General features: G+C 56.1%; 1 protein-coding gene across 4 annotated transcripts in view; it reads left to right on the forward strand.

Moving 5' to 3' along the window:
- The window catches only part of HDAC4 (histone deacetylase 4), a 292563-nt gene that overhangs the window by 214476 nt on the left and 57934 nt on the right, over positions 1–20153 (forward strand). For all 4 annotated transcript variants that reach the window (XM_082630080.1, XM_082630082.1, XM_082630081.1 and 1 more), the window contains exons 8-12: positions 3465–3596; positions 7283–7395; positions 11221–11337; positions 11427–11625; positions 15772–15989. In XM_082630080.1, the coding sequence (XP_082486206.1) occupies positions 3465–3596; positions 7283–7395; positions 11221–11337; positions 11427–11625; positions 15772–15989 (779 nt within the window). The remainder of the gene's footprint in view (positions 1–3464; positions 3597–7282; positions 7396–11220; positions 11338–11426; positions 11626–15771; positions 15990–20153) is intronic.

Below are 20153 nucleotides of genomic sequence, written 5' to 3' on the forward strand. Positions count from 1 at the left end.
TTGTAACAGTTTTCTCGTTTTTCTTTTGCCCACGAGTGTGGGTCCCTTTGCTCACTGTTTCTGTAGGATAGACTCCTGAAAATGCAGCTGCCAGTTCAAATGAATGTGCATAGTGTGGAGCTGAGCACACGGGACCCTGCCAGCCGCTCTGAGAGGCCCCTAACCCGCGTCACTCGTGGGGTGCTAACCACCAGTCACTCGAGCAGGTGTGGTGGGTGCAGAAGTCACAATGTCTCTGATGTTTCAAAGAGCAGTTCTGTCATCGTTAGTGGCGTTTGGGTGTCTCTGTTTACTTTCCATCTTCCCTACCAGGAAGTAAGCTGAGTGCCGTGTTGCAGAGCCCCTCTGCCACGCTCCCACGGCGCAGGGTGGCCGGTGCTCCTGAGCCAGGCAGCAGGGGTGCTGGCCAGACCGTGTCTCTCTTGTCCACCCCCTGTGCCCAGCGTCTGCAACCATACCAGTCACACAGGGAGGGTCCCTAAATGTCCAGTGTTTAAAGGCAGCTCACCCATATGCTTTTCTGTCGGCTGGTTTTTTTTCCTTGTTGCTTTATACGTTAATACCAATCCTGTCTCTGTCATGTATGCTGCAAAAAATTTTAGTATTCTAGTCTGTCTTTTGTCTTTCTAGAGTTCTCTTTTTATTGTTATCGAAGGAAATAAATGTCCATAAATCAAAGAGCCGCACAAGGCTCACTCGGGAAACAGATGACCCACCCTGCCCAGCCCTGCCCTAAGCCTCCCTGCCCGGCCCTGCCCTAACCCTCCCTGCCCGGCCCTGCCCTAATCCTTTCATTGGCTTAGTTTCCTGTGTGCCTGGGTGGTGGTGGTTTTTTTAAATTGAGGTATGGTTGATGTACAGTATTGTACACTGGACAGTTTTTAAAGGCCGTATTCCGTTTGTAGTTATTATAAACCGTTGGCTGTATTCCCCGCGTGTCCCTGTTCACCCCACGCTTTGGCAGGTGGGGAGCTGCAGCCTGGAGGCCCCCCGTGGCCCCTGGACCCCCTGCACGGTGTCCTGGGCAGCCTCGGCCTCTCTTCCCTGGACTCCCCGTGCTCCTTTGTGTGTGGTCTCCTTCATCTTGGTTGTGCAGCTCTTCCAAGCGTTCTGAGAAATGGCGCGTGGAATGTGAATTTTTTGAGTCCTTGCATGCTGGTAAATGCATTTATTCTGACTCCCACGTGATGCATGATGTGGTTGGGTCTAGAAGCCACTTTCCTTCAGGACTTTCAGATCCTCGTCTTGCCCTGGGAGTGGCCCCTGCAGAACCCGACCCTGCTCGCAAGGTAGACCCTTGGGCCCTGCGGCTCTGAAACCTCTCTGGACGCCCCCCGGCGAGGGGCTGCAGGCCACAGCGAGCCCACGCTGACCCCTCTTGGGCACTGGGTCTCCTCTGATGGAGCAGCACACCTCGAGTGACTTTGCCAGCGATCTTCCCTGCTCCGTTGGCTCTGTCCTCTCCTGGCGTTTGTGTTAATTTGTTAATTTGATGTCGGGCCTTTTTACTCCCATTTTTCAGATTTCTCAACGTCTTCTTCAGATATCTTCTTTCCGCTCTTTCACCTTTGTTTGAAGCGTCCTTCACTGTCCTTTCAGGATCACAAAAAGGGCAGCTCTGAGCACACGCACTCTCTGAATTCTGTGCCGCTGCCCCCGCCATGACCTGGGCATCCTTGGTGGTTCAGTCTCCGCTTTCCTCACTCGCTGCTGGGCGTGGTGTCAGGACAAGGCAGTGTTGCTTCCAGATAGACGGACCTCAGTGCCCCTGAAAGGGGCCCCCACTGGGGCCGGGGGCCTCGCGCTCCCTTTTGTGGGTGCTGCACTGCCCTGGATCTCAGGAGCAGCTTCCATCCCTGGGCCGGACACGTGGTTGTGGAAACCCTGTGTCGGTTCAGCTGAGATCTTAGTGGGAGAAGAGTTGTTGTTTCCTTGCCTGTTAATCTGGTGGGGTTTGGGCTTTCTTTTTTCTTTTTAAATAATGATAAAGTAAGAAACTCAGTGTACAAATAGAAACAAATGTGAATCTACAGTTATCTCAAAAATGTAAAAACAGTATTTAAAACAATAGAAGTGGATCCTCTAGCCGGTGGGGAAGGCAGCTTTGTAGTTGGATCCTGTCCCTCTTTCGACATGAAAGTCTTGCCAGGGAACCTTGCTTTGTACACAAATGCTGCAAAGCAGAGAGGGCGTCTCTCCCAGAATCAGCGCCTCCAGAGCAAGTTGAGCCTCTGGGAAGGGCTGGCACCTTCCTCGCACATCTTTGATTTCTCTGGGGAGCGTCGTTTAGGGGACCTGCTTCTCTCTCCTCTTCCCAGGATCCACAGAGCAACCGTCCTTTGCCTCCCAGCCTCCTTCAGGGTCACCCGGCAGCCTGGACCCCCAGCCCTGCCCCCTGTGCTCCCCAAAGGGCAGAGTCACAGTGGCCGTGAGACACACACATGGCCCGGTTCTTATAACCCAAACCAGCTTACGTCCGATTCTGGGGGGAATTTGGTTGTGTTGCTTGTTGCTCTAGACGGCAGTAAACTTCCTGTTCCAGAAAGATTAAAAACAGCAGGGTAGCTGATTAAAAACAAAAACAAAAGGTAAAAACTCGCCAGTTTGCAAATCCACAAGTAGTAGAAGCTTGAATGTAGTTGCGTAAAGCCTCAGAACACACCCGTCTCCGGGGCGGTGGGCTTACCCCTGGACTCCCGAGCCGCTGGCCTGCGGGGCTGAGATTCCCGTGTCTGGAGACCACCGGGAGGGCCCCAGCTGTGTGAGGCTGCCCTCTTCCCAAGACGGCCCGCCCCCTATGTGGGACTGGACTGTCCCGGGGGCAGTGGTGTCTGGGCTCCAGGCGCAAAGGGTGGGACCACGGTGGGCTTAAAGATGTGGATTTGCAAAGGGCTCCACGCACACAAGCAGAGCTGTTAACCAAAACCAAACCAAGCCTAAGCACCTGTGCCCAAGGGTCAGGCGAACACCTGCAGGCAGCATGGCTAATCCTCTCACCGGGGCGGGTTGACCTTAGCACCCTCTCAGTGGCCGGGAGCTCGAGTGGGCAGCTGGCTCCTGGTCTGTTACGTGAGGGAGGAATTTGTGATTCTCAGTTGAACGGGAAAGTCTGTAATGTAGGGGTCATAGTAACATTTGTGGGCCAGAGCCCCAAAACCATCCCCGATGGCCGGGTTTCCTCCCAGCTACTTGTAAATGCAGTGGCTGCTCCAACATGTATATGACCCTCTGTCCGCAGACAGTTCACTAAAGGCATCAGGTACATCTGAGTCAGTGTTTGGACTGATGGATGGGGCTGGACGTCTTCTGCCCGAGGCCTCAGGTTGCCGCCTTGCTCCACCCTGGAACAGCACATCTGTGTTAAGCTAATATTTACTCAATGAGTATATTCTCACACTGCCCACGAGATAACCTTGACCCCAGTTGTGTCTACCTGCTTGTAATGGTGTCTCCTTTCCATGCAGCGTCTGAACCCAATCTGAAATTACGCTCCAGGCTAAAGCAGAAAGTGGCTGAAAGACGGAGCAGCCCCCTGTTACGCAGGAAAGATGGGCCAGTGGTCACGGCTCTAAAAAAGCGTCCTCTGGACGTCACAGGTATGTTCGTGCAAACCCGCTGCCCGCTGAGAGGCTCTCCTGTGCGCCGTCCCTTCAGCACCGAAACCTGCCTCTCCGCGTGTCCCCACCGCCGCCCGCCCCCTGCCCCAAGGGCTCTTGTGCCCGCAGTGCCAGCCCCGTCAGTCCCAGGGCCACGGTTGGCGCCCCAGCAGGGGGTCTCAGGCCCTATCCCTGTACAGCGTGTCCTGTTCCCGACCTTGACCCAGCCAGGCAGGTGAGAGCAGTCAGACCTCCTGACGTCACAGGAGACTTTCAGGAATTTTAAGTGGAGGCTTCTCCGAAGGTGGGATTTTAACTGATCCTGCCCTATCAGTGGTGAATGCCACGTTTCCTACCTGCCCCACTGCCCATTAAACAGTGTCTGAACCACTGGAGAGCGTGAGAATCTTCCTGGGAAGCGTGGGACGGACAGGGGCGGGGGGAGGAGGAGGGAGCTTGGGACTTTCCGAGTCTCCGTTCACGCACTGCTCTCGGCCCCCACCTAGCGGCCGACTCGGGGAAGCACACCCACCAGGCAGCGCCCTGTCCTGGGATGCACCCCACTTCCCGACACACGCCCCAGTCCCTAGGGCGCACCTCACTTCCTGGGCGTGCACCCCACTTCCAGAGGGTGCACATCCGCCAGCCCTAAAATCACGGGGCAAAGGGGCTGCTCAGGCGGCCTGGTAACAGGAGGGGCGGGACCATGTTTGCACCAAGTGCAGGGTTCGGTGGGAAAACCAGGGCTCTCGGCAGTGTCCTTCAGGGCCAAGTTCCCGGGGAAGGAGGAGGGGCTCCTGGGTGCCGGTGCTCCCCACGTGAGGGGCCGGGAACCTCACACTCAGATTTGAGTCCAGGGTCTGGGATGGGATGAGAGCTGGAGTGCCCTCACCCCTGTCCCGCAGCCCGGGGCTGAAACCCCTAGTCCGAGGGTCTGCTTCTGGACTTCGTGGGTTTGTGTGAAGCGGAGCCTGAGGCCTCATGCCCGGGGGCCCATCTTTGTCATCGTGTGCTCATTCTGGCAGAGAGATCAGGGAAGAGTGTCACCTCAAGATCCTCTGCCTGGGGGATTCCGTTCAGACTCGGGCCCCGAATGAGTTAGAGTGTGTGTCTCACCACACGTGGGCCTTGTCTCTCTGGGGGATGCCAGGCTGTGGACGGCGGGCCCCTACGTTCATTTCCAGTCCCGCCTCTGGTGGGACGCAGTCCCCGGTGGCTTCTTTCTGAGCGTCGGCTCTGGCATTCGTGCTGTTAGCCTGTGACTGTGTCAGGACCGGGCTGGGCACCAAAATGGTGAGCTGCGTTCTCACCTCCAGGGAGCTTCCAATCTAACTCGAGCCCAGACGTCACGTGTGGAGCAGCTAACGCACCACACGCGGCCCCAGCTTGGCCCTGGGCTGCGTTACCCTGAGGGCACAACGAAGGCAGCAGGGCAGGGCGGTGGTGGAGGCCACGCCGGGCCCGGGGAAGCTCGATGGGGGAATGCAGGCAGCACGGAGATGAGGGATGGGTTTCCCGGCCAGCACACCTCCCGGCGGCTGGAGAGGCAGGATGCTCTGAGCAGAGCTGGCTTTCCACAAGACTGGAAAATAAGGAGTTCCAGGCAGGGAGGGTCCCAGAGAGTGAGGGCACCTCCCCCGGGGTACTGGGGTGGTGGTGAAGGTTCCTGAGCAGGAGAGGTCCACAGCGTCGCCGAAGCAGCTCCACCGGCCGGTACAGGGGGATGGGGAGGGACGGCAGTGAGACGGGGGCCAGAGGCGGCACTGAGATGATGGTGAGACAGGTCCCGGGACGTGGCAGTGTCACTCTGCCTGTCCCCAATCCCTCGTCAGAGCCGTGCCCATCAGGGAAGGCAAACGAGGGAATCAGGTGCCCCTCCAACACTATCCAGGGAAAATTGCCGTTAACATCTGAGCATATTTCCTTCCAGTCCTTTTTCTGTGTGTTTGTCACACACTCTGTGTACACTTGTATCCTTTCCTCACTTGATATTAGTCACAACACTTTCTGGCACCTTTAATGGTATTCCGTCGTGCTGATACAAATAACATCGTGACGGTTACGCATTTATATTTATTTTCTTAGACCAGATTCCTTGAAGTGGAATGAAAAAATAATCAACATTATTGAGTTGAAAACGGCTGAAAAGTTGGAGGGACATATATTTTTTTATTGCCCCCGAAAGTTGTGCTTTCCCACGCACACCTGGGAGAGTTTATGTGCCAACGCTGCTGAGACAGGCCAGCTTAGAGGAAGGTGGGAGGGCCTCACCACATGGGCGTCCGAGGCAGAGGGATGGCTGCCATGGGGGTCGGGGAAGCAAGCCCTGTCTTCACGCGTGAAGTGTGACACCTGCCAGCCCAGTCAGGGGGGCGCATGTGAATGTGACTTCACTGGGCGGAGACCAGGCTCCGGATCTGGTGGGAGGAGGGAGGGGAGCCGGGGCCTGAGTTCACCATCAGTGCCCCGGAGGGCGGGGCGGGCCCTCGAGTGGACAGAGCCACTTGCTGCCAGGGTGTCCCCAGCGGGACCGCTGCTCAGTGGAGAGGATGAGAGCGCTCACGCTCCCCTGGGTTGAGGGGGTCGTGCATGTGCCCTTGGTCTCCTTCCCCGAGTGAGCCGGGCCTGTGGGGTTGGGCACTGGGGTGTGGGCACTGCCATCCACGCCAGCACCCTCAGCCTTCTCACTGTTACCCCGAGTTCAGCTGGAATCAGGTTTCAGAGTCCGCCAGGCCCCGTGGGCAGCTCCGTGGTCTTGTGCACTGAAGGGTGGCCTGCTGAACCCCCTCGCGGTGCAGCTTAGGGAGGTGGTGGCCCAGATCTCCCCTCCTCGAGCCTGGGAACCCAGATCAGGGCAGAGTCTTAAGTCATCAGTGCCCGTGGTCAGTGAGTACTCAGGAGGGAAAGGCAAATGGCTCAGCCTGGCTCCCTCTGGAAGGTTTTAACCAGAGGCTGCCACTGATGAACACCGTTCAGCCAAACGAGCCCCTCCTATTACGTCCCGTGTTTGCACTCACAGCGACAGTGGCTCCTTTGGAATTGAGGGGCAGGCCCGGCTGGGACACACGGCCGCCTCCGCCCCAGCCCCGATGCGTGGGCTGGGGCCACTCCCCCGTCACAGCTACTTGGAGAGTATCTTGGGGTGAGTTTTCAGATAACCCTGATCAATGACAGAAGCCACCAGCTGTGCTCTTTCCTGGATGTTTGAAAAATGCAGATTAGCTCAAAGCAAATGTTGACCGAGGGGGCTCTATAAGCAAGCACAGTGAATCTGACCTTCCCCTGTTCACAGTCATTTGGCCTCTGTGTTTTCTTGCCTTTTGTTGTTAGAATATCAGTAAGTGTTCAGGGTCTCTTTTTCTGGGGTTTACAATCATCTTGAGACTTTCCAAAAGGGGAATAAAGTTGAGAGTGTGCACAGCTTAGAAGGTGCCAGTGGGGCCTCCAAGAGCCACAGGCTTGCGAAGCTCACAAGGGGTCGCTAGCAAAACGGAGAGCAGGGGATTAGCTCCACGGCCCTTGTTTGGGGACTGAGGTCCTGTTCTTTCTTGCTGGGACTTCTGCCGTCAGCCAGCTCGAAGCAGAAGTGCAGCTTTGAGGACAGGCGGCCAGCGCAGCTCAGGGCCTCGGAAGCTGTGTCCTTGCCTGACCTGAGTCAGGCTCACAGGTGTCTCTCCCACCCCCAGACTCGGCCTGCAGCAGCGCCCCGGGCTCCGCACCCAGCTCACCCAACAACAGCTCTGGGAACGCCAGTGCGGAGAATGGGATCGCGCCCGCCGTCCCCAGCATCCCGACTGAGGTCAGTGCCCAGCGCTCCTGTCCACGTCTGGTGTTTTGGCTCCAAAGAGCAGTTTCCAGCTGCCCTTCAGTCTTGACTGTCAGGGGCAGCGTTTCAGAAGCATCTCGGGAACCAGGAGCCTCTGACCACAGGGGTCAGCGACCCTCACCTCTGCCGGTCAGACCAGGTGTGCTACAGGTTGAGAGGGATGTGGGTGCAGAGAGAGTTCCGGGAGAGCTCTCTCTGGGGGGCTGCTCCGGCCAGGTGGAGGGGCCCCAGGGCTGGCTGCAGGTCATGACCTTGACCAGACCTCGGTCAGGGCCATGTTCCGGGCCGGAGTTTCCAGAACCTTTGCTCCGTTCATTCATTTCCCTCCTTATTCACTTTCTCTCCCCCGGCTCATCCCACAAGTGTCTCTGGAGCTCCTGCCTCGTGCCAGCCCTGTGCCAGGCACCCTCCCCCGCCAAGGGCCTGCTTCCCGTCGTCTCTCCCGTGCCCACTGGGATGGGCAGGTGCCGACCGGTATCAGGGGCCCGAGGGCGGGGGCGACCGCTGGGGAGCCGGCTGTACACCTCGTTTCCCTGGACTGAGCCAGCGGTGCCGTGTACTTCCCGCTCAGACGGTCCTACTGACTGCAAGGTTCTCATGAGGTTTTTTACGTTCCTTCCAACTTACAGGAGGCTATAATTTATCAAATACTGGTATTTACTTTCTTCCTTAACTATTTAGAAATGAGTCCTGCCCTTCCAGAGGGTTGACAAGTCTTAGTGGGAGGACACGGGCACACGTGTCCACTCCATTTTCATTTCCAGCTTCTAGACACTTACGGTATAAGCAGATTTTTAGAAACTAAGACGACTGCTGGAAGTGAGTTTGTACCACTGCCTCTAGCTTGCCGAATCCCCATTTTCTTTTATTCTTTTCCTTTATATGTCTACTTCTTTTATTACCTACCGGTTTAAATACTTGTTTACATTATTAAAAGTGTTAACAACCCTTCTCTGTGAGACTGAGTTCATAGCTGAGGTCTACCTGTAATTAGCCTTAGAACTTGGCCTAGAAATTGCTACCTGGAATGAGACGTGGATGCTGGATGTGGCTTGTCAATAGCTGTCATAGATCCTGATTTTATTTAAAACGGGCAGTTATGTACCTAATGGTTCATATTGTAGAGATGCCTTATTTGGGTGGATGCCAGTTTAAATTATGTGTTAATTTTTACAAATCACATGTTAATGTAAATTAAGCTACTGCAGATTAACAGACGTCAGAGGAGTCACAAGAAACGTAAAGAGTGCAGTTTTCATGTTTTACGTTAGATATTCATTGTAATCATGGGGGTAGTCTTTGAAAATTTGATCACAATGGGATGTCCTTTGTGGATTTCAAGTACAGTTAGAATTGGACAGTTCTCTCTGAGAGCTGCATTCTGGCTGCTCCCCTCCTCCAGTCCAGAGGTGAGGTGGGTGCTTATGCGGGAGCGAGGCCCACTGGCCCGGCACCCCCTTTCCCTGCTTGACTGAGGGATGCTCAGCATCCTCCACACCTCCCCCTCCCCGCTTACACGGAGGAAGCAGGGCTCCCCTGACCCGTGGACAGCCGCTCCCCAGGGGAAGACATTCAGCCGATGCCGAAAGCCAAGTGTGATTCGGGGGCGTGCAGGGGGCATGCTGCCCTGGCCCTGGCCTTTCTGGGCAGCTGGGCAGCTGAGAAGCACGTCCTAGGGCAGATGGAGATGGCCGGCACCGGAAATGCGGACAAATCAACATACCAGACAATTCCCAGAAGGCTGCTTTAGTTCTAAAAATAAATCAGGTAAAAACAAAAAACAAAAAACCTTGGTTATAAAGAGGAAATGACAACTTTCAAACATTAAATGTTTGCTTATTTTGTTCCTGGACAAATCCAGGAACAAAATCGTGCTTTCCTTGGCAATCTCAATCACTTTCTCTAAATCATAGCTTACTGATTTTTTTTTGTATCTAGAAAAAGGGCTACTTTTAAAAGTAACCCTTTAATCATTACTGTACAATTGAATATGTGAATGAATTAGAGGTGTCTGCAGCCATCTCTCCGGGGAAGATGCACTAACTTCCCTCCCAGGTGAAGAACGCCGGTCCTCCCTGCTTGCCCTTAGAGCATGAGGACGGAGTTTATCACGTGCGTGTGTGTTTCCAAGTAACACCAAGTATGACACCATTAAGCCACCTAGGAAATTCTGCAAAGCACCGAATACTGCGCACATGCCCTGGGGTGGTAATCGCCCAGTCCTCTGATGGACTTTCCAGCCGGGGCTACAGGTAGCCCGCCATTGTTTACAATAACTTGTGACAACTTTCAGCTCATATTTTTTTTTAACCTTGCAAATGAAATTTTAAAGCACCCAAAATGTTTCCCATCCTTAATTATATAGTCCATTGTGAGAAGAACTAGGAGAGAATTGGTTATGTGTCCGTCGCTAGTGTTAATTTCCATGACACCACCAGCTAGCATCACGGCAACCACCTTCTCGTCCTCTTCTTCCTGTGCCCTTGGTCCCGCACACGTCACTGGGCGTCTAGTGAGGGAGGATACCGTGTGAATAGGACAGTGTCCTTTGAGCAAAGAACCTTCATTCTAGAAGCAAAAAGATGGGAAATACGACAGCAATTCAAGTCCTCGGGGACTGGTACTTAACCACACGTGATAAATAAGCTCCCAAGTCATCAACAAGATTTTTCCAACCTGAACGTCCCCATGTGTAAACGTGCCCTCGTGGATTTATCCTCTGACATGCTGTAGCACACTGTGGACGCTGCTGCAGAGAGCGCTTCTGTGGCCAAGTCTGTGTGCGTCCAGCTTTATCTGCTAAGAGTGCATCCTGAGGGTGGAGTGGGATTTTAGGATTTAAGGTTAGATCCGGTTTTAAGGCTTTTGACATGGATTGCCAAATTGTCCTGCAGAAGGAGCACGCCGATTTATGATCCAGCCAGCAGTGTGTTTCTGTTTCTCTGGGTCAAGGTGCTGTAGTCACTTTTGAAAATCTTTGCCAACTGGATAGGTTTTTAAATGTTTTTAGATGTTTAGATATGTTTTTAGATTACTGATGATGTTGAGTACTTTTTTCTATGAGTCTTTTTCTCCATACTGGTTCTTCTTTGTCATTTCTCACTAATTGTTGTTTGATTTGCATATTCTTTATATATTGGTCTTTGTCTCTACTGTACGTTGCCAACCTTGTTGTCACCATTATTTGCCTTTTATGTGAGGGGTTTCTTTTTTTTTTTTTTTTTTTGTGGTACGCGGGCCTCTGACTGTTGTGGCCTCTCCCGTTGTGGAGCACAGGCTCTGGACGCGCAGGCTCAGCAGCCATGGCTCACGGGCCCGGCCGCTCCGCGGCATGTGGGATCCTCCCCGGACCAGGGCACGAACCTGCGTCCCCTGCATTGGCAGGCGGACTCTCAACCACTGCGCCACCAGGGAAGCCTGGGATTTCTTTTTTAATCAATACTTTCTTCTCTGGTTTCTACCTGTCATGATATGTTTGGAAAGACATTCCCGACTCTAAGAATATATTTTTAAATATATTGTCCTAGATTTTATTCTGATAGTTTACAACGATGAGTGAATTGAATAAGAACAAAACAAGAGAGTGAAGGATTGTGAATCAGGCTGCAGTGCTTGTGGCCTGCTTTGAATGTCGTGTTCACCCCCGTGCTGTCCTCGTTAATAGATTTCCGTACCGGGGATCTCAGAACTGGGCGTGGTCTGCCCCGAAGTGTTTTCTGTGGTCGTTTCCCTTGGCGAGTGTCACCTAGGCTTGGTGGTGCAGAGCCTGTGTGATGGCCCTGTGTACTCTGTCCCCAGACCAGCCTGGCGCACAGACTCGTGACGCGAGAAGGCTCGGTGGGCCCGCTGCCCCTGTACACATCACCATCCCTGCCCAACATCACGCTGGGACTTCCCGCCACCGGCCCCTCCGCGGTAAGTGGGCGCCCACGGGTCTGGGTGGCAGTGGCGCGGGGTGGCCGTCCCAGGCCCCTGACCCCGAGAGCCTGGTTGTGCCTCTCCAGGGGGCGGCCAGCCAGCAGGAGGCCGAGAGACTGGCCCTCCCGGCCCTCCAACAACGCATCTCCCTCTTCCCCGGCACCCACCTCACCCCCTACCTGGGCACCGCGCCCCTGGAGCGCGACTCGGGGGCGGCTCCCAGCTCCCTTCTGCAGCATGTGGTCCTCCTGGAGCAGCCGCCCGCGCAGACGCCCCTCGTCACAGGTGAGCACGCTGCGGGCCGCGTCAGGCCGTCGTGAGCTCCCCGGGAGGGCCGGCGGGGTGGCTTGTCCCCCACAGAACTTCTGGACTTGCCCTTCGCATGCCAGGCTGTGGCGGATAGACCGAGTCCACTCACAGAGCCAGGCGCATGGATGCAGGAGCGTCAGACACACCTTCTGGTTAATTTCCTGAGAGCAGGCTGACGGCCCCTCTGATGGGTCTGCCCTTTGGGTCGTCGGACACGTGATGGAAGCCCAGGGTTGGCTCTGGTGGGCAGTGGGTTTCTATTAGCAGTAACATTTTTGTTAATGTGCCCCATCTAAGGGGTGGTTATATTTAGAAAAAAATAGATTTGCTATGAAATTTGCCTAGCAACAACAGTGTAAAAAGCTTTAACTTTCCGAGTGACGGAGTGCGTGGGGCTCGCCATGAAATGAGGGGGCCCTGCCGTAGGGTCATCAGCCCAGGTCCAGGCACCATCCAGCGGGGTGTTCAGCTTCCTCCCTGGGTTTTACAGGGACCTACTGAGCCCTGAGTGTCAGCGGGGCGGCCCTGACCTCTCTCCCTCCTCAGCTGTTACGTGCTCTGGTTGTGGTGGTGACTCTTGGTCTTTTATCCTTTTTAACCTTCACCCTCGCTCTCTCCCTCACTTCCCTGCTGGCATGTCCGTCCTTCCTGGGGGTCTCATGGGCCCTTCCCCGCCCCCTCCCGGATCCTGGGATCTCTGGAGTCACCCTACACTCGTAGGAAGGCCCGGGAAGCCCTGCCAGGGTCCAGAGCTGTACCAGTGTGGCCATCCACATTGAAACTGAAAGCTAACAGCAGAGGGAAAGATTTGACGGGGAGACCCACATGTGACTCATCAGATGCTCACGTGGCCACTGGCTGTGGGGCGTAGGAACGTGGAACACTGTCAGCCCAGGAAGCTCTGTCGGACAGCTCCGGCGTGGCGCGCAGCCCCAGCTCTCAGCGTGGAAGCAGCCTGCGTGGGCCTCCCTCTCTCCTCCCACGCAGCACGCGGGATGCCGCTCGCTCAGCACTGGCAAGGGCCACACGGCGCCTTCTGGACCCACCGCCCTTTTCTCAGAGCCCTTCCTCTGCATCAGGCCCTGCTCAGGTGCCCCCTGGTCCTCCTCCCGGGCACTCTGTGCAGGCAGTTCTGGGCATGCTTCCGTCCCCCTGGAGAACAGGCGCTGGGCTTTCCTATGACCTTGCCAACCCCCTTGGTGTTTGATGCTGGAAGGTACACAGTAGACATTTCTGCAATGGAGCCATATGCCAGGCGGGGTGTCTGAGCAGAGTCAGGAAGGGTCATTGCATGTTTGCCTCTGGCAGCTTCCCTGAGGTTCCCCAGTGGTCGGCCCACAGACCTGCCTGCTTGCTGGTGGTCACTATGGACAGACAGACAGTGTCAGAGCTAGAACCGCATCATTTCACAAATACTCAGAAGCAGGTCCCTGTGGGAGGGGCAGCCTGGGCCCTCCCCCCGCCCAACCCAGCTGGCCTCTGCAGACAGCTGGTCACCCAGGACAGAATTTGATCCTAATTTACTGTGCCCTCATGCTTGAAAGTTTTACAACATATACTGAAAACCAACTGCTTTTGAGTTATCATCAAAAACTCTTGTTAATGATCTAAGGGGTCATCTTTAGGTTCTGAACCGGGAACTACCTGCCAGCCGATGGGTTTGCTACTGGAAGGTCGGGACGTCCAGTTTTCAGGGATGCTGATCACTACACTTGTCCCCGAGCATGGTGGCCCCACAGTTTTACCCTCCAGAGGCACTGGAGTCAAATTTGGGGTGAGTGGGATGGGGGTGAGAGGTGAGGAATGGAGGCAGAACAAAACTGGGGTCCAGCCCGAAAGGCCTGCACCCCGGGCAGCTCCGTGTCAAACCCAAGCATCGCCGGCGTCGGGGTGTGTAAGGCCTCTCCACCGTCAGCGCACGCCCACGCCCCCACGGGAACCGCGGCCTGTGTCCTCTGAGAGGCGTCGCCCGGTGAAGGCAGGCGTCTGCGCCGTCGTTGAGCTACTGGAGGCCCAGATCAGAGAGAGGGGAGCCCTGGAGAACCCGCAGCAGCAGCAGGAACCGGAATCCCAGCCTCGCTGGCCCACTTGAGCTCCTTGTTCCTGAGCCTGTGTCCAACCGGACCTCAGATCTCCATGGAATTAGTATTCCCTCCTCTAGAAGCAAGAGAAGCTTCTCTGCGGGATATGATGTGGGGTCGGCCCAGGTGACCCCAGCGCAGGGCTCTGCTGTCCCATCACCTGTTACACCCTCATCCTTGGGGGTCCACAGGAGCTTTAAAAACAACAAGGGATGTTTTCCAAGAAGGGACCTTTTCAGTAACTAAGTAGCCTTTTAATCCCATAAATGCAGCGTTGTGTGGCTGGCGTCCTTATCTCCTCCGGGAAATGGTTTAAACCCCACAATACCTACATCAACAATTGATGAATTCTGAAAGACCTTCTTTACGATGATGCCGTTCTTTTTTTAAAAAACTTTTCTAGAAAGCTGGGGAGAGAATGATTCTATTCTATCTCTAATACATTTTGAGTTATTCACTTTAATTTAGTAGCCAAGCAGACAATAAAGTTTAAGATAACTTACCTTTCCAGAAAACTACTGGTTTGGATAAAAAGAGATGGTGGCTTAGGGAACTGTGGTTGATTAACTTTTTGAAAACGTAACAAGGGACAGTTTTGTTAGAGTTGAGGGTTTTTTTTTCCTCTTGGCACAAAGTAGTATTTTTAATTCAGAAATAACCCCCACGAAGGGACCAGGAAAAGACTGAGAATCCACACCCACCGGGGGTCTCAGGCTCAGACTAAACATGGCGACACAGCCCCGCTGGCTTTGGAGACCCTGGGGGAGGGCAGGAGCCACCCACCTGTCAGCAGGGCCACCTCGGGCAGGTGCCCCGTCGCAGGAGCCAGCCTCTCCGGGCAGCCGAGAGCTGGCGTGTCAGTTCACCTGCTGTTTCTCCTGGTCAGACACCCTGATCTGGGGTCATAGTCTGCCTGAGTGATGTTTTGATGTTGTTCAGGTGCCAGGGAAAAGACACTCAGGTGGCCTGGGATGGGTTTGTTATACCCTTTTGCCCATGGAACCAGGGAAAAATGGTAAACTATCTAAACCAACAATTTGTAAAAGAAAAAATACTGGGACTTCCCTGGTGGCGCAGTGGTTAAGAATCTGCCTGCCAATTCAGGGGACACGGGTTCGAGCCCTGGTCCAGGAAGATCCCACATGCCGCAGAGCAACTAAGCCCGTGCGCCACAGCTACTGAGCACGTTTGCCACAACTACTGAAGCCCATGTGCCCTAGAGCCCATGCTCTGCAACAAGAGAAGCCACCGCAATGAGAAGCCCATGCACCGCAACAAAGAATAGCCCCCGCTCGCCGCAACTAGAGAAAGCCCGCGTGCAGCAACAAAGACCCAACGCAACCAAAAATAAATAAATAAATAAAAATCAATCAAAACTCATTAAAAAAAAATACTGATGGTTGGAATACAAAGGAATACAGGAGGAAAAACGTTTACCTTCCTGGGTTTTGCATGAAGAGGTTGCATTTTAAAACAAGATTCAAACACAGATTCAAACAAGACCCTGTCCCGTCAATATAGATTCCTAACTTAAAAACTTAGTCCAGGCACGGGTGCGGCCAAGCTGCCCTTTTCCTATGCAGCTGGTAGCAAAACCTTTCCAGAAATTCATAGAAAGAGATTTTGGCAACGTGCATCAGGATTTTTTAGTGTTAGTGCCCTCTTTGTGTATAAAATCTGTGCTTTAAGAGAACTTTAAGATGGTTTGACCCCTAGGGACCACTGATCCTCCCACCCTGGTTCTGTGGGCTGTCGGGGAGGGCCTGCTCTTCCAGGACGCTCTGGAGCCACCAGAACCCTGGCCCCTTCCTCAGCCGGACGTGGGCCCCCCTGAGGACGTCTGTGCCGGGGCTACTCTCGTCTACGGCCTGGACCTGGGTGTCCGGGGACCAGATGATGGAAGGCCTCTGCCCTGAAGCCCAAGCTTAGAGCAGGCCCGGCGGGCTGCAGGGAGGCGGTGCCAGACCGGCCGGCCTCCGTCAGTCACTCAACGGCCCTCTCCCCTCCCCTCTGCTGCCTCTCCCCGCTGTGTTCTCTCCAGAGCGCTATCTGGCAGGCCTGGGAGCGCTGCCCCTGCACGCGCAGCCCCTGGTGGGGGCGGAGCGCGTGTCCCCGTCCGCGCACAAGCTGCGGCAGCACCGCCCGCTGGGCCGCACGCAGTCGGCGCCGCTGCCCCAGAGCGCGCAGGCGCTGCAGCACCTGGTGGTCCAGCAGCAGCACCAGCAATTCCTGGAGAAGCACAAGCTGCACCTCAGCAAGGTGAGGCCCGGGCGCGGCGGGGGCGGGGCCTGGGCGCTCGGGCGCGGCCGGGGCCGGCGGTGCGCGTGAGCCCGCACGGTTCTCTGGGGTCCGTTCCGGGCACTGAAGCCTCGCAAGCAGACCCGCAGCAGGGAGTCCCCAGCGGAGGCACGGGGCCCCCAGAGCACGGGTTCCGAGCCCCTCGGCACCCGTGCCCTGCCCGCCTGTTGCAGCAGCCTCACGGCAAGGGCTCCCGCCCACAGGTCTGCATCCCTCCAAGGTCTGGGCGGTCACTCCCGGCCCCCTTCAACAGGAAGCAGCGGCAAGGTTAGGGTGGCCCTGCTGGTTACGGACACAGAGGAGCAGCAACTCTGAGTGGCTTGTTTTAAATGCTCGCATTCGGAGTGAAGCCTCTTTCTGTCAGAGAAGGAGACGAGCCACTTGGGAACGTGGCCCAGCGGTTCCTCCGAAGGTTAAACACGGAGCGACCACGTTGCCTGGCAGCTCGGGGGCGTCTGTCCGGGAGAACTCAGGGCCAGGGCCGGGCCACGAGCGCTCAGAGCAGCGCTGCTCCAGATGGGTGGGCGGGGGGCAGCCCCCGTACCCATCGCATGGTGCGTGATAGACAGAGCGTGGCACGTCCGTACGATGGGACGTTGCTGAACCACAAAGAGGAAAGCAGCACTGACACAGGCCACACGTGGGTAAACCCCGAAAACGTGGTGCTGAGTGAAAAAGGCCAGGCACAAAGACTGACACACACATGGTGCGTGATTCCATTCACGTGAAACGTCCAGAACAGGCAGATCCATAGACAGAAAGGAGGTTGGTGGCCACCGGGGGCTGTGGGGGTGTGACGTTTCTTTATGAGACCGTGGAAACGTTCTAAACGCAGCTTATGGTGACGGTTGCATCACTCTGTAAATATACTAAAAACCACTGTGTTATACAATTTACAGGGCGTGAATTTTATGCTGTATGAATTACATCTCAATAAATAACTGTTAAAATAAGAGGTTGAGGTGATAGGAGGCAGCTTTGGGGATTTTCGGAAGGAAACGTGAGGACGCCAGTGGGTTGGGGGCCGCGAGACCTGATGACGGACGTGTCTGCTTCCCATGAAAGCTCACCCGTCATTTCCCCTTTTCGGGTGGGTCACCTGTGCTCCACTTGTCAGATGCGCTTAGGCCTCTGTATGCTTCCCTTGGGGATGGAAGGGTCAGGGAGGGGAGGGGCCTAGGGACGAGGGAAGGGTCATGTGTCTAGGTGCCCGGCGGGTGAGGTGCCCGGCAGGTGCAAGGTGGAGAGGTGAGGAGGGACCCCGCCCTCTCCAGGGATGAGGCCAGATGCTCAGGGCAGGCCAAGCCCAGGCCCCTGCTGCCCACCAGACGCTGGGACACAGGCTCACCAGCCCCACCCCGGAGCCACCTTGGCTGCGCGGGCTTTCCTACCAGGCAGCACAGGGCGGTGTCAGTAGTGGGAGGGGCCACTGAAGCCAGCACCCCACTTGGGCAAGAAAGGCACCTGATCAGGGTGGGCAAGCGGGGCACCACCAAGTGTCAAAGCGTCAAAGGCACTTCACGTCACCTTCCTAATACCGACTGGCTTCTTTTTTTTTTTTTTTTTTGCGGTGCGCGGGCCTCTCACTGTTGTGGCCTCTCCCGTTGCGGAGCACAGGCTCCGGACGCGCAGGCTCAGCCGCCATGGCTCACGGGCCCAGCCGCTCTGCGGCATGTGGGATCCTCCCGGACCGGGGCACGAACCTGTGTCCCCTGCATCGGCAGGCGGACTCTCAACCACTGTGCCACCAGGGAAGCCCCCGAGCGGCTTCTTAATTGTACTGCGTCATTAACCGAGTGATGGATGGGTAGGAGGTTTTAGGAAGACAGGACACACCTATTCATGTGTGGTACATTCTTCACAGAGTGATTTAGAAGCTGGCTGATCCCCCTGGATTTTGTTCTGTGATTGATTTGCCATAGCGAATGACAGTTGACTGACGTGTTTGTACGCTGTTCTCCTGGGATGCGCAGGGAGCTGACAGTCACATCTAGTGCCGCCAGCACTGCCATTTCTGCCCTTCATCTTGGGGGGCTCGTACCCTGACGGCCCCCGAGCCAGCTCCCTGCAGCCCTGGCCAGCGTGCACCGGGATTGCAGCCATTCCTTGCGTGCTTCACTGCTTGTTCAGCCTCCATGGTGAATATGAAAACTGGGCCTCGTTTGTTTGGGTGTCTAATGGTAAGTGTGTCCAACGACCTTTAAATACTGGCCTGCTCACCAGTTAGGTTTGGGCCCTGAACTCTAGTCTGGCTTTTAGAAGCTTCTTGTTACGAACATGAGTTACATCTGTTCTCGTTTAATTGATGAGAGGGTGCTCCCAAGATCCTAAAGGCCTTTGGGAGGCAAAGAGCTGATCCATTTGTCCCGTCTGCTGCTGCATCACCGCCGACGTTTCCGCTGTCACACTCACCCGCAGTGAGCCTTGCTTCCTCTCACGGAGCCGGATCTGCTGAGTGACCAGCCCGGCCTGTGGATGCAGAGCTGCGTTTCACAGACGGACAGGGAGAGAAACAGACCTCTGTCTGTGGCCGTGGCCCAAGGAGACTGGCTACACACACCGGTGTCACTGCTGAGAGAAGACCCCTGGCGGGTGTGTGGCAGGCCCCTCGACGTCACAGGGAGGCCGCCACGTGGGGACAGCCCTCCCCCCCACCCCAGTGTGGACTTTCCACCCCCCAAGAGGTGCTGCATCCTGCCAGGACGGGCTGTAGGGATGGGGGTCATGCCCCTGGGATCCCTGACAGTGAAGCTGCAGGGGGAAGGGAGGGGACACTCCTCACCCAGGCTGACCTGGGAGGTGAGGGCGGGTGTGCCCGGGCCGGGGGCAGGAGCCCCGCCACACGGGACAGAGGACGCATGTGGAAACCTCTGAGGCTTGCACATCCAGCCCTTGAACCTTTATGCCTGTCATTCATGGAAAGAAGTAGAACACAGCCCACAGACCTCTCACTGACGTCCACAGGCCACACGTTCACACCACCCCAACCCCTGATGGCCCGGCTCCACGCTGACGGACACATGCCCGACCCGAGGGCCCCGCGGGGCACCGCCCACGTCTCTCCTGAGGGGGCAGCCCTCCTCCACCTCCAGGGCACTTTACAGAGTACGTGGACTCTCCCGAAATGTCAGCCTCGTACGGGACACCTGAAGACAAATTTTCACCTGTAGCTGGACCCAAATCAGACCAAAAAGGCCACGAGTGGCGTTACTGGAACAACGGAGGAAACTTAAATACAGGTCACCAGGACCACACACAGTTACTAAGTTCACATGTAACACACAGTGGGTACGGGTACTGAATTCATCTGTAGGACACAGCAGATATAGCAGATATGGTTGCTAAGCCCGTCCCTCAAAGCCCCACGGTGGACGGTTTCCCCGGGGTTCTGGGGAGAGCGTCGTGCTGACACATCTGCCGGCTGGGTCCGGCAGCCCGACAGCCCACGGCAGGTCAGCAGGACAGGCGGCCTCTGCCTCTGTTTCCATGGCCCGCCGTCTGTTGATGTCCAGGCGAGGGGCATGTGGAGTGTCTTACCCTGTTCTCAAAACCGTGCTGTAGTTCTGGAGTTGAAAGGGAAGCGCTGGAAGAAAGTGAGGACTGAGCTTCTGTCCGCTGAGTGCGCCTTCCCATGGCGGCTCTCCTCTTCTCGGAGATCATGTTCTCAGCTTTGTCACAACCCAGTTTCCTCCCGGACGACGAGGACCCTCTACCCTTCGGTCGCTGCTCCCGGGGCCTCCACCTCCTCTGTGTCCCCGGATATACTTACCCACTCAGAGGCCGCCTGCCGTAGGGCCTGGAGCAGCCCTGGCGTCCTCAGGACCAGGCGCAGCTTCCAGGTGACCCCCCGGCAGGCCACCCTCGGGCCACGGTGCTGGGGCCTCCCTCCTGACAGTGACCGTGCTTCTCCAAGTCCCCTGCAGGGGCCCCACCCTCCCCCTCGGCCTCCCCTGCGGGAGCCTCTCTCCTGCCCCCTCTGTCCACGTGGCGTCCCCGCCTCCCCCGAAGTACCCGCTCCCCGGCCCTCAGCTGCCTGGGCTCCCTCCGCGAGCCGGGCCTGGAGCATCTGTGCTCCCCGCTGCCGTGTTCCATCTGCCCGGCCTTCCCCTCACTGCGCCAGGACCC

This window comes from Mesoplodon mirus (assembly GCF_964341445.2).
Source record: "Mesoplodon mirus genome assembly, chromosome: 8".
Lineage (NCBI taxonomy): Eukaryota > Metazoa > Chordata > Mammalia > Artiodactyla > Ziphiidae > Mesoplodon > Mesoplodon mirus.